This window comes from Camelus dromedarius, chromosome 9 (genome assembly GCF_036321535.1).
Source record: "Camelus dromedarius isolate mCamDro1 chromosome 9, mCamDro1.pat, whole genome shotgun sequence".
Taxonomy (NCBI): Eukaryota; Metazoa; Chordata; class Mammalia; order Artiodactyla; family Camelidae; genus Camelus; species Camelus dromedarius.
The window spans coordinates 73,818,100-73,830,935 of NC_087444.1; the positions used below are offsets into that span (position 1 = coordinate 73,818,100).

General features: G+C 52.9%; 2 protein-coding genes across 2 annotated transcripts; one reads left to right on the top strand and one right to left on the bottom strand.

Moving 5' to 3' along the window:
• Nucleotides 1-999: 999 nt before the first annotated feature.
• On the top strand, nucleotides 1,000-4,286 carry PPP1R15A (protein phosphatase 1 regulatory subunit 15A). Its single transcript, XM_010996362.3, has 3 exons — nucleotides 1,000-1,239; nucleotides 1,973-3,493; nucleotides 3,867-4,286. Exons 2-3 carry the CDS (start codon nucleotides 1,982-1,984, stop codon nucleotides 4,206-4,208), a joined length of 1,854 nt encoding a protein of 617 aa, XP_010994664.1. The 5' UTR covers nucleotides 1,000-1,239; nucleotides 1,973-1,981; the 3' UTR covers nucleotides 4,209-4,286.
• Nucleotides 4,287-5,364: 1,078 nt separating this feature from the next.
• On the bottom strand, nucleotides 5,365-11,737 carry TULP2 (TUB like protein 2). The gene is made up of 11 exons (XM_064490020.1): nucleotides 11,715-11,737; nucleotides 11,159-11,373; nucleotides 10,293-10,430; nucleotides 9,934-10,050; nucleotides 8,995-9,116; nucleotides 8,023-8,334; nucleotides 7,018-7,130; nucleotides 6,378-6,492; nucleotides 6,194-6,292; nucleotides 5,793-5,964; nucleotides 5,365-5,521 (listed from the first exon to the last, which is right to left on the bottom strand). The coding sequence occupies exons 1-11, from the start codon at nucleotides 11,735-11,737 to the stop codon at nucleotides 5,388-5,390; spliced, it is 1,560 nt and encodes a 519-aa protein (XP_064346090.1). The 3' UTR covers nucleotides 5,365-5,387.
• Nucleotides 11,738-12,836: the final 1,099 nt, after the last annotated feature.

The window sequence follows — 12,836 nt, forward strand, 5'->3', positions numbered from 1 at the left end:
GGAGTATTTTGAGGAAAAAGGTTATGGACCAGGTCAGGCGTGGGAGGCGTCAGAGAACTGGGTCTGTGTCCCTGGACCTGGAATTTGTGGCAGGAGACCCTCCACTGCCATGAGGTTCAGTTGATGCTACCCAGCCAGAATTTCAGTTTGTGTAGCAGAAGTTTTGTATAAATTTGAAGCAGGTGATATATAAAATAGATAAACAACAAGGACCTACTGTATAGCACAGGGAGCTATATTCAATATTTCATTATAACCTATAATGGAAAAGAATCTGAAAGAAAATATTTGTATATACATGTATAACTGAATCACTTCGCTGTACACCTGAAACTAACACAACATAGTAAACGAACTATACTTCCATTTTAAAAATGGTTTAAAAAATTGAAGCAGGTGAAACCCAGGAGTGGAGCCTTGTGACTCAGACAGGGCAGGGGTCTGAGTATTTGGTTTAGTATCTTCACATCTCATATTTGTTGAGCACCTACTATGTGCCAGGCACTGAGAAGAAAGCAGTGAGCAAAGTAACGTGCCTACCTACAGGGGGCTTTCACGTTCTCGTTCTCTTTTGCAATGAACCTAGACTCTTCTTGTGACCATCTTGAGCAAGTGATTTCATTCTCAAGCCTCAGTTTCTCCGTCTGTGAAGTGGAAACATTAATGCTCTCCCACACTGGATAGAAGACGGCCGGGATGGGAAGGTGGGAGACCCTAAACTGGGTCCTGCTGGTTAGATTAAGGGGAAAGGACATTTGCCTGGAGCAGGGGTTGAGCCAGCTCCCTCACTGTTCAATTGGTTCACGAGTTTGATTGACAGCTCGCTTGCTTCGGGGCGTGGCCACATTCGGAAACGCCGTCGTGACATCACAAAGCCCGGAATCTCCGCGAGAAGTCCAACCTTATTTTCTGTTCCGTCTCTCACGTCTACGTTTCCAAACCCCACCTCCCGCGTCACGTCAGCACGTCCGGCTGCGCTGGCCTATAAAAGCCGTGCAGGCGGTGTCAGCGTTAACTTGATCCGGTTCTTACAGGTTTGTTTGTATACGTCTCCCTGCAGGACTCTGCGCCTGTTTGTCGCGACAGCGCTTGCAGCAGCCGGTAACAACTTGAGTCCCCGAGCCAGGCGCCGGAGGGCGAGATGAACACCCTGGCCTCCCGAACCTTCTGGACCTGCGATCGCTTGTGGCAGCCCCAGCCGGTACTCCTGCCCCCAGGGTGACGCATAGTACCCAGCCGGTGAGTGGCGGCGTTGGAACGCCTAAGTCCCCAGGGGTTTGGGAGCTGGAGATCAGACTCTTGGTCACTAATGAGAAAGGAGCTCAAACCTTTGGGTTCCGAGATAGAAGGGCTCGGGGCCTGGACTCCTGGGTCCTACGGAGGGCCTGGGAACCTGAACGCCTGTGTTTGGAGGGGTGGGACGGGGACGGACCTCAGGGATCGGATTTAGGAAGGAGAGGGAATTAGGAGATTGGAGTCCTGAGCCGGACAGAGGAGTAGTCTGGGAGCCAGACTCTCGGGTCCCAAATGAAGGAGCAATCTAGGAATCGTAATTTTTGTGTCTCCGAGGGAGGTGGGTGATGGGGGCCTGATTTGTCAATCCTCAGGAGGATGAGAAGCAGGGACTAAGGACTGTCCCCAAGGAAAGCAAGTAGAAGACTTGTCTTTTTGCTTCTTGGGACTAGAAGTCTGAGAGGAGATGGGGCTGGGGGCTTTGGGGCTAAGCAAGGAGAGAAGGGGGACCCATATTCCTGGGTATTCAGAGATGAGGCAGGAAACAAAGGACCGAGATGGGAGTGGCTGGGATCAGAAAGGAATTTGGGGCAGGGACGCCCTCTCTCGTGTTGCTGTTTGTGTTACTATTTCCGTTGCTATGACTCAGAGTCATTCATCCTCAGAGTCATTCATCCTCTGATGTGATCCCCTAAATGGCTTCTAATCTTTATTCCTTTTGTTTCTCACTTTCTCCCAGCCCAGACAGATGGCCCCAGGCCAAGTGCCCCATCAGTCTGCCCCCTGGAAGGATACCCACCCCTTCTTCCTCCTGTCCCCACTGATGGGCCTCCTCAGCTGGGCCTGGAGCCGCCTGAGAAGCCCAGGACCTCCAGAGCCCTGGCTGGCGGCACCAGTAACAGGAGCAGATCAGGGAGAGGCTAAGGCTTCTCTGACCACCCACCATGCTCCCTGGAGCAGGCGCCCTCCAGAGGAGACTGGAGACAATGGAGCAGCTGAGAGCGATGGAGCAGCATCGTCGGGGGCCTGCCCTGACCTGAAAGCCAAGTGTTCTCTTCTCGAAGCCTGGAGACTTTCAGGTGATGATGATGAAGAGAATGGCAGAGAAGAAGCAACCAGAGTCCCTAGCAAGCTGGGAAGTGAATTTATAGAGGGCCAGCCTGCTCCCCTGGCCTCCAGCCTTCGGATAAGATCCCTGCAGGACCCTCCTGGGGAGGAGAAATCTGAGGAAGGAGGAGTTGCTAAAGATAAAGAGATCATGTTCCCTTTTCTCCTATCAGGCTGGGAGTACTGTCCAGGCTCGGAGTTAGAGGAGGAGGGGGTTGGAGCTGTAAATAAAGAAGCTCCGAGAACATCTACGTCCCCCTTAGCTCCAGGATCCACGCCCAGAGCTTGGGTGTGCTGCCTTCCAGTGGAGGAAGGGGATGAAGCCACAGTGGAAGAAAGAACAGAGGATAAAGCAGCCACGAAGACCTCTACTGCCCCCTCATCTGTAGGCTCCCACCCCAGGGCCTGGGAAGGTTGTTCAGGGGAGGAGCGTGAGGAGGAGGCGGACAACAAGGCTGAGACCAGAGCAGCTGACCCAGAGCCACACTCAGTTCTAGCCCAGAGGCCCCTGCTCAGGACTTGGCAGCATCAATCCAGTGAGATCACAGAGGAGGATGAAGAGGAGGATGAGGACAGTGCTTTGTGGGCAGCTGAGGGTCTCTCTTGTGTCCCACGCACCAGTGCCTTCCTGAGGGCCTGGGTCTATCGACCAGGAGAGGACACGGAGGACGAGGATGACAAAGAGGACAACAAGGACAACAAGGAGGAGGACAGTGATTCAGGAGCAGCTGAAGAGGAGGGAGAAGCTGAGGGTCCTTCTTCCATCCCCCCTACCAGTACCTTCCTAAGGGCCTGGGTGTATCGACCAGGAGAGGACTCAGAGGAGGAGGAAGATGATGAGGATGAGAATGAGGATGAAGATAATGAGTCAGAAGCAGCTGAGTCGGGAGCAAGTCCCTCCCTTCAAGCCCAGAATGCCCTCCTCAGGGGCCGGATCTATCGGCCTGGAGAGGAAACTGAGGGAGAGGAAACTGCTGAGGAGTGGAAAGAGGCTGAGTCCTGCCCCTTCCGCGTGGCCATCTATTTACCTGGAGAGAGAGCGCCACCTCCCTGGGCTCCTCCTCGGTTGCCCCTCCGACTGCAGAGGCGGCTCAAGTTTGAAGAAACCCCCGTCAGGCATCAGGACCCTGAGCCTCTCCTAAAGACCAGAAAGGTGGGTGCCGAGAGCTTAGATTCTTGAGTGTTAGGGAGGAGAGGGCTGGAAGCCGAAACTCCTGGGCTTGGGGCCAGAAGGGCTGGAGGCCCTGACTTCTGGGTCCCCTGTGTTGCAGAGGGTTGCGCTGGGAGGGCTGTGTTCACTGTAATGCAATCCTTTGCAAGAGGCTGGGCCCCTGTGGGAGGAGGAAGCAGTTGTGGCTCAGGTCAACCCCGGGGAACCACCTCCACCTTCAGGGGGCTTGGCTAATGACTAGCCAGATAACAATCATTGTTATGCAACTAATTTTTGTTTGGTTCTCTCTCTCTACCCACCTCCCATCTGTGGCTGTTTGTATCTTGTGTCTATCTCTGTGCTGGTCCATCTCCAGGTGCGCTTCTCTGAGAAGGTCTCTGTCCATCTCCTGGCTGTCTGGGCAGGACCAGCCCGGGCCGCCCGCAGAGGCCCTTGGGAGCAGTTCGCCCGGGATCGCAGTCGCTTCGCCAGACGCATTGCCAGGGCCCAAGAGGAGCTGGGCCCCTACCTCACCCCTGATGCCCGAGCCAGGGCCTGGGCACGCCTCAAGAACCTTTCCACTTCTGTGGCCACCATACCTGCCCCTACCCAGACCTTACCAATGTCCCCCATCCAGGCCACGCCCTTGAGCCATGCTACAGCCTCTCCCCTCCTTCATATGTCTCCTTGCCTGGACCTCAGTGGGAGGCGTGGCTAAGATGATGTAGTTTTCATGTTATTAACTATTTATTTTTTTAAGTGTTGGTTTATGTAGGAATAAAGTCTTTTGTAGTGAGCAGTGTCTCTGTGTCTGAACTGACAGCATCCACTATTCCTGGGTCCCCAAGACAGTTGGGAAGAACAGCAAAAGGCGAGTGCCTCAATAGAGGATAAACTACATTCCCCATCATCTCTTGGATTTGCCTTTTTTTCATTGTGAAGCTTCTATTGAACTAAGGGCTGGTGGGTTTGGCAGTTTTTCTTTTGCTTCTGCCTAAATTTTTGTTAAACTTGGGATGGTTATCTCCCCAAGGGGGCTGGCAGCTGGACTCACTAATCCCTCAGAAAGTGTTAAGCTCCAGATTTCCGTGCCTCCTGGAATGTAAAGACATCCTACTGGCAGGTGTGGTGAGTTCCTCAAGGCTTTCAGCTGCCCCGTTTCACATTTATAAGCCCTTTTTCCTTACCTACAGCACATGGCTAACAATCGCACATACCTTATGAGACTGTACAGCCCAAAGGAGTTCATGTTTAAAACAATGCTTCAAATAACAAATGTTACGTAAGTGTTAGCTAGCATTGTAATTATTCTCTCACCTGCATGCATGTCCTTTAATTACTCACCCTATTTACGTCTCCAGCTTGGAACTATTCTCAGCAGTTCAAACAAGAGTGGCCCAAATGTCCTGCACCGTCCAGCCTCATACCCTCCCCCTCTGCACTGGTTTCCCCAAGTTCCTCTACACTATCATTTCATTCCCAAACCGACCAAGCCCCCTTCCACCTTAAGATCTTTGTAGGAGCTGTAGCTACTGCCTGATGTTCCTATCCTTGAACCTTCTGGTTCAGCTAGTTCCTTGAGATTCTTCAGATGTAGTCTGAAAATCATTTTTTTAGAGATGTTCTGACCGAGCCAGTTTGTGCCTCCATGTGCTTTCCTCCTTTATAGCAGACGAGCATTTTGATTTTTTGTTGTTTAAGACCCATCTCCCATGATCGGCCTGTGATTTCAGGAAAGCAAGTGCTGCTGAACAGCCCACTCCCTAGAGCATAGTACTAGGCACCCAGGCGGTGGCTAATAAGTATGGGTTATTAGTAAACTGGGGCAAAAGAAGGCATGTTGGGGCCCTTTGTCCAAATGAGCAGGCACAGAAGCTGATGGGAGTATTTCATTGAATTACTCACACGCCAGCTTCCCATTGAAAATGGACAAGCAGATGGCGAAGGCTTGGAGAGGGCAAAGTGGGAAGCAGAAGTCCATGGTGAACGCGTCTGGGGCTACGCGGCCGAATTGGAGCACCACGTAGTTCGCTGAGGAGGAAGTCAGGAACTAAGCCTCGCGTATCTCATTTCCCTGCTGCGGGCCTCTGAGCCGGGAGAACTACGACTCCCGAGAGGCTGTGCGGTGCCCTTTTCTATGCCCAGAATCCCTCTGAGGGCCATGCAAACTACACTTCCCAATAGGCTTTGCAATAGCGTGGCGTCCGCCCTGCCTAGAAAAACGCTCAGGTGCTCATGGGAGAAGTAGTTCTCGTCCGCTTATGCCCCCCTTTCCCAGGTAAACCGGTTCCTAGAAGCTCACGGTCATCCGGATGCACGATCTGGAAGTTCTTGACTGAGGCCCGGGTGACGCGACCATGAAAATCGAGCACATAGGTGCCGCTGTCGTCGCTCCACGATGGGGCTTTATTTTGCAGCAGGGCCAGCCCCTGGGTGGCACCCCGTTGGAGGCGACTCAGTAGCGACTCCTGTTCCTAGAGGGTAAAGTAGGTGGCATGGTTAACCTCCCACCAGCCAGCTTCCTACCTCCGGACGGCAGATTTTGAGTCCCTAGTCTGTCCTCACGTAAGTCTGACGAAGTCCTCCCAGCTTTACACGTGACCTTATGCAACCTATCGGCCCTCTCCCTCGTAGGAATTATGGCCTGTCCCCCAGCCCCTCCTCTCCCATTGACCCAGAAATTCTCAGCCTTGCGGGACTCACATTTTGTGGCTGGACGCTAATTCTCTGGTTTTGGGCGTCAATTCCTGGAATGATTACAGTCATTTTCCGAGGCCCTCGGAATCCCAAGACGTTGGTCTCCTGGGGGTAGCAAGCTCCATTTGGCCTGTGTCTTTCTCCCTCCCCACCGTCCTGTTCTATTCTCTTTCGTCTCCCGGGCACTCACATAACACACAGCCCCCAGCTCCTTCCTGATCCGAGTAGTCTCTGGGAAGAAATTCTTCTTTTCAGGATTCACCCCATTGTCGAAGATGGAGAACTTCGTGCCCAAGACATTAGATCTACTCCAAGAGGGGAGTGATCAGCATAAAAATAATAATTATTACTGTTTTGCTGTTAACATTAACTGCTTTCCCATCTCATCTCATCAAATCTTCCCATCAATCCTCTACATAAGATTCATGTTCTGTGTCCCATGTATTCAGTCCCTGCCCTCTCCCATTCTTTGGTAAGCCATGAGTTTAGCCTCCTACTTCGGCTCTAAGGAATGCTCTTCCCTCTAAAACTAAAGAACTCATATATCCCAACCCTCTTCTCCCCCAGTGCTTAGGAGTCCCAGCCCCTTGCCTCTCAAGAAGTCAAATGCCTTAAATGTCAGCCTTTGCTCCAAAGCCTTCAGTTCTTCTGTTGCCAACCACCCTGGGCTTACAACTTGAAGAACTACAAAACCCATCAGCCCTAAGAGAAAAGGTCCTAGAGCAGATGGAACTTCTACCTGATGGCCTGATGGGAAATGTAGTTCAATTGTCCCTTTCTTCCCCCAGGCCCCCTGCTACCTGTTTCTCGCACATCAGTACTCTGCCCACCTGACTTTACCCACAAAGTTGTCTCCCTCCCGAGATAGGTCTGTGGGGTCCAGGGAGATGAGATAATTAGAGGTTTTGCTTCTTTTTCTCTTGCGCGCAGCCAAAAGGAAGTACTGTGGATGTAAGAAATAGCCTATTAGAATCGATTTTTGGTATCTGGCTAGGGCTAGGGGCCCAAAGACAAGGAAACACCCTGTCCCCAAGACAGAGGAAAGGGTAACGGAGTAATGTGTCCCAAGGCTTGCTGGGAGATGTGGTTCTCACTGAAGGAAGTCATCAGCTGGGTCCTGAATAGGGAGCTTCATTTCACATCTTAATATCTCCCCTTCATTCCTTACACCATTGGGTCCAGGGTTGGGGCTGAGCCCAGGCAGGGATGAGCCTGACTGGCAGGCAGGGCCAGGCTTTGAAGAATAGGGAAGAGCCTCTCTTGGAACTTTGCAGCAGGACTTTGGTAGGCGTTTCAACAGGGAAAAGCAGGTCTGGCACTGAGTAGGGAAAAAGCCTCTTCTGGGAGAGAGGAGTACCTTGAGGAGAGACTGCCACACCCGGGAAGGGAGTGGCCAGACTAAGAGGAGCTAAGCTTGGCTCCGGAAGGGAAATCCACGAGGGGAGAGGCTTGGTTCCTGAGAGGCAGGGTTTATCCTAGGATTGGATGGGGCCTGATTAGCACAGAAGGCTCGGTGAGGGACCAGACTTTGCCCAACAAAGATGGGGCCAATACCTCAAGAGGCCTGTAATGGGTGGGGTTTGGGACCCTGTGGCCTGGCTTTGAGAAAGACTGGCCCACCTGAAGGGTGGACAGGGCTTGATTATGGGATGGGGAGGGCCATAGGAAAGGAGAGGAGACTAGTTCTCTGAAGGTCAGGGCTTGGTATTGGAGCTGACTGGTCCTAGTTCAATGGCGACCAAGTCCGGGAATTGCGAAAGTCTTGACCTCGCTCAGAAAGGGGCTGGACTTGCCCCTGGGAATTGAGGCTTGCTCGCAAGGCTGCCAGACCGTACCTTCTGGCCGTCGGGCACCTCCAGGTAGAGATAGTAGCAAGGGAACATGCCCTTGTCTACGCCGCGCTTGTCACGTCTGATGCAACACTGCACCGTGCAACCGCACCGCGCAGGCCTCAGCACATACGCTTCCATGTTCCTGCCCGGCCAAGGGCCTGGGGCGCGGGGAGGCCAGCGGGGCGAGCTCCCTGCATCGCTGCTGCCCGTGCTACCCGTGCCTTCCGAGGCCTCGGACACCTCCTCGCCGGCCGCCCCTGGGGAGTTCCTCACGGTAGACTCCGATTCCTCTTTCTGCTCTTCCAGGTCTTCGCCCTAGCCCACGTGCCAAATTCAAGTTGAGGGACAGCCGAGACCTGCCCTTCACCCAACTTGCCAACTAGTGATTGGCCATCCCAGCTCAAGAGTTACACCCTCTCTCAGACAAGTTTTCTACCTATTGGTCAAATATCTCGGCCACCTGCTGATTGGCCACTACGTTCAAGGGGCCCACCCAGCCAAGTTCTCATCATGTTTACTGGCCAGTACCTTTAGCCTCCCTCTGCAACCACACCCACTCCACCTACCTATTGGAGAATCCCGTTGAAAGTACTGCCCATTCCGCTAATGCCAGTGTTCATTGGGCTAGATAACTCATAATACCGCCCAGATCTACTCAACTGAAACTATCGCACCTTCGTCCATACGAAGGTGAGTGCCAACTGGCCCTTTCTATCACTGTTTCACCCTCTCCAAAGCTCACTGCCTTTCAGTGGGCTGGGTTTTAATGTCTATGCTCACATCAATTCAGATCCTCTAGATTGACTTACTAAATGGTGCATCACAGAGCCTCTGCTAGCTCAAACATAACAGGTTCCACCCACCAGTAAAAAAGGACCTTGACTGGACTTCAGAATTTTAGCCATCCCTCACCCCGCCAGAGTCCGAGACTAGCCGTCCTCCACCTATATTCTTACTGGCTGTGCCACCTCCCACCTTGTTGGAGGCCAAGTCTCCATGGCCCCCATCACCATCCATTCCAGGGTTTGGTCTCGGACTAGGCACCTCGTATTCATCTCCAACATCCTGGGATTCACTCTCATCCTCAGCACTGCCCCCTAAGAGGTGGAAGAAGCCCTAAGAAGACTGAGCTCAGGACACCTGGGTCCCAGGAGTTTGGGACAAGGTCACCAATACTAGTTGGAAAAGGCCAGAACTCCTGGGTTTCTGACCCTTATTTATTTCTCATCAGCCTCACTTGCCAGATGCTCCTCCCTCTCCTTGTGCTCAGGGGTCTATACAAGCTGAAAAGTCTCTGTTCTGGATCTAAGGACAAGGAGAGGTTAGAATCCTCCCTTTCCCTTGTCCTAGAGAGAGCATTGGAGAGACTGGGGAACTAAAATGGGATGGTGAGCAGAGTTTGGGGTGATAACCCAGAGTCCTGTTATTGAAATCATTGGTCATGTCATGAGAATAAAAGGAAATGTCACTACAATGGAATATTATTATGAAATAAAAAGGAATGAAGTACTGATAGTGCTACAACATAGATGAACCTTGAAAACATGCTAGGCAAAAGAAACCAATCACAAAAGGTCATATACTGTATTAACCTATGCATGAAATGTCCAGAATAGGCAAATCAAAAGAGACTGAAATTAGATTACTGGTTACTTAGGTCTGGGAGAAATGGGGAGGCAGGTACTGATAAAAGGTTCAGGGTTTTCTTTGGGGGGTGATGATAATGTTCTAAAATTCATTGTGATGGCTGCACACCTTGGTAAATACACTAAAAACCACAGAATTGTTAACTTTAAATGAGTGCATTGTATAGTATGTGAAATATATCTCAGCAAAGCTATTACAAAAGTGAGGAGGGGAGGATTTGCCACGTGGACCAGAGGGCCAGATTTCACCCGAGGTCCCCAAAATTACCAGGTCGTTGGCGGGCTGGCCAACCCCTGCGTCGAGTCCCCGGAGGCTCTTCATAAGGAGGTGAAGAGGTGAGAACATCCTCCACAGAGACTTCCTCCAACTCCGGATTGGAACTGTCTGGTAGTCAGGATAGGGAGGGGGACTAGAGATTGGGATTTCTGAGGACTGGGGAGGGAAAAAGCTGGAGATTCAGATTCTTGGGTGTTGGAGAAGGAGAAAGTTTAGGACCTGGACTCTGTGGTGGGAGGGATAACGGGGTTCGCGGGGATCCTTTGGAGAACAAAGATTGAGGTCCAGACTCCTGGGTACTAGTGGGAGTGGAATTCTAGGGTATAGGCTGCCCAAGGATTTGAGATTACCTGCCTCTGTCAGCGATACCAGTGGGCCACACTCGCCACTGCCATCTCCACAGCAGCTCACAGTGCCCAGGACACTGTGGATAACAGGGCGCAGATGTGCCTCTGGCACGTTCTCCTGAAGAAAAGGGTTCCTGGGGCCTGGGAGAAGGTGCCCATTATCAGGATGTACAAATTCTGGTCCTCTGAGAAGATCCGTCTCCTCACTGGGCTCCCAGACATTGCCCCTGATTGACGACCCAAATCCCCGAGACCCACTGAGAACCCAAATTCCATCCTAAGGTTCAAACAAGCACAAGCCTACCGCTAAACAGTCGGCGGTTCCGTGTGCAAATAGCCCCACGCCGCGCTCTCAGTCTCTCCAGTACCTCGGCTCTAAATCACCCAGGCCCAGCCCCCAGCACTTCACCAACTTCAGCCGTCAGGGACTTCCAAACTGCATCCGGGCTTTCCCAGGCCACGCCCCCAGTCCTACCAGGCCCGCCCCAGGACTCCTTAGACCTCCCCCACCAACCCCGCCCTCTCTGGGCGATCCCCGGCTCTCCCAGGCTCCGCCCCAGAGCTCTAACAAAGCTAATTACAGGATTCTTTCGGGCCCCACCTCTAGTTGCACCATAACCTGCACCTGCGCTCTTCAAGGCCCTGCCCCAAAGTCTCACAGGTCCTGTCCCTGGGCCCCAACAAGCTCTGCACTCAGGCTCTCCTGAGCCCCGCCCAAGGGTTGTCAAGCCCCGCCCCCGTGCTCTACCAAGTCCCCGCCCCAGGGCTCCGCCAGGCCCCGCCCATTCAAGTCCTTTAGACCCCGCCCCCACACTCCCACAGACCCTGCCCCCTCCACAGGCCTATGCTCCTTCTGGACTATTCCTCACCCCTGTCTCCCGAGAGGCGTTTCTCCCGCCACCATGGTCGCCGGGGCCGCAGGAAAGCATCCAGATTGGCCCGAACCATGAGGGCCTCTTGGCGCTTCCGTCGCTGCTTCTTCTCAAACAGCCGCCGCTGTGGGAGCGGCAAAAGGGTGTGTGGCGGCCAGGAACCCGACAGGAAGACAGGGATGGGTGAAAGGGGGCCTGGGCCAAGGGGAGGCCTGCATCGGTGGGAGAGTTCCAAGAGTCGAGGCCTTCAATCCCTCAGCAACTCCTTCCTTAGATCCAGGAGTCCTGGCACCCTGTCCCCTCCTCCCCCAGGACCTAGGAGTCGTGCTCTCCAGAATCCTTGTTCCTTAGAAATTTTGGAGTCTCAGCACCAAGGGTTGCTTATTAAGATCCTGAATTCCTATTTTCTCATTTCCCAGTTGCAAAACGTGAGGCTCTGGAGAGCAAATGAGGGCCAGGAGTTCAGAACAAGACCTGGGGATGGGACTTTCGGGGAGGTATGGAAGATGGAAGAGGGGGTGGGGTTGGCAGGATTCCTGGGCATAGTACCTGCTGTTCCAGCTTCTGTAGCCTCATGGTGGCAAGCTCATCCCCCAGGGCCCTGAGAGAGGTGCAGGCTCATAGTGACAGCAAGCAGGTCACCCTAGTTGCCCAAGAGCCCCTCCCTCTCCTCATTCCCTCTGCTCAACTTAGGGTTCTGAGCACTTGTGAGGTCACAGAAGGGGCAGAACTTGAGCCTGCTCCACCAGTTCTGAAGCTTTTTCTCCCAGCACTTTGTCTGTCTAGAATCCAGAAGTCAGAGATCCCAAGGCCCCTCCTGTCTCAGGACTCAAAGCCCCCAGCCTCTCCTCTTTCAGACCCAAGGGTCTCCATCTACAGCTCCTTCTCTTTAGGTAGGACCCAGAAGTCCAGGCCCCCAGCCCCTTCCTGCAAGGACCAGAGCTGAATGGGTGTGGGCATAATGAAACTTTGAGAATTCCCCCCTGCACCTGATTTCCACTCCTGCCCACCTTATTTCCCCACTCACTCTTTCTTCCATATGTCATTCTCCTGAGACATTCTAGAGAAGCAAAAAGAGGAGTCAAGACCCAGACCCAACATCCCAATGGACTCTGCCCTCCAACACCTGATCTTAAACTTTAAGATTTTCTCCTGGACCTATACAGCCCAAATTCCAGTACCTACACTTGTTACGGACCCAGCAGTCTGTTTCTAGCTTTTATCACTATGAGGAGTTCTCTTCTCCCCAAATACCTAACTCTCCTAAACCCAGGCATGGGAACACAGGACTTTTGACCCCAAACACCCCACCTCCAGAGACCTGAGACCCCAAGCACCCACCTGCCTGGGATCCTGGAGACTCCCTCTCCTCCTTTGGTGCCTGGAGAGGCTTTTCACATTCACACCTCAGTGTCTTGCCTCTCTGGCCAATTTCTAAACATACCTGACCCTCTCTTTGGGAGCTGGGGACCTAATTTCTGAGTTTCTGGGAAATAAGCAGGGGAAAATAAGAATGCTCAAAGGGAGGGGGGATTCCCCCTGGGACCTGCCTCCTGGCCTCCCATGCTCCACTTCCAACAAAGCAATGACCCCTGGCCTCTGCTGCAGCCAGGTAACCCTGCTCCAGGGGTTCTGAATTGGAAGAGGATGTGGGTGTTCCTTAAAGGGACCTAAG

Coding starts and splice junctions, on each gene's coding strand:
- PPP1R15A (XM_010996362.3), top strand. CDS start 1,982: ATGGCCCCAGGCCAAGTGCCCCATCAGTCTGCCCCCTGGAAGGATACC. Junction 3,494..3,866: donor CTCTCCTAAAGACCAGAAAG/GTGGGTGCCGAG, acceptor GTCCATCTCCAG/GTGCGCTTCTCTGAGAAGGT.
- TULP2 (XM_064490020.1), bottom strand. CDS start 11,737: ATGAGGCTACAGAAGCTGGAACA. Junction 10,051..10,292: donor GGTATCGCTGACAGAGGCAG/GTAATCTCAAAT, acceptor CCTGACTACCAG/ACAGTTCCAATCCGGAGTTG. Junction 8,335..8,994: donor GAGACTTGGCCTCCAACAAG/GTGGGAGGTGGC, acceptor CACGTGGGCTAG/GGCGAAGACCTGGAAGAGCA.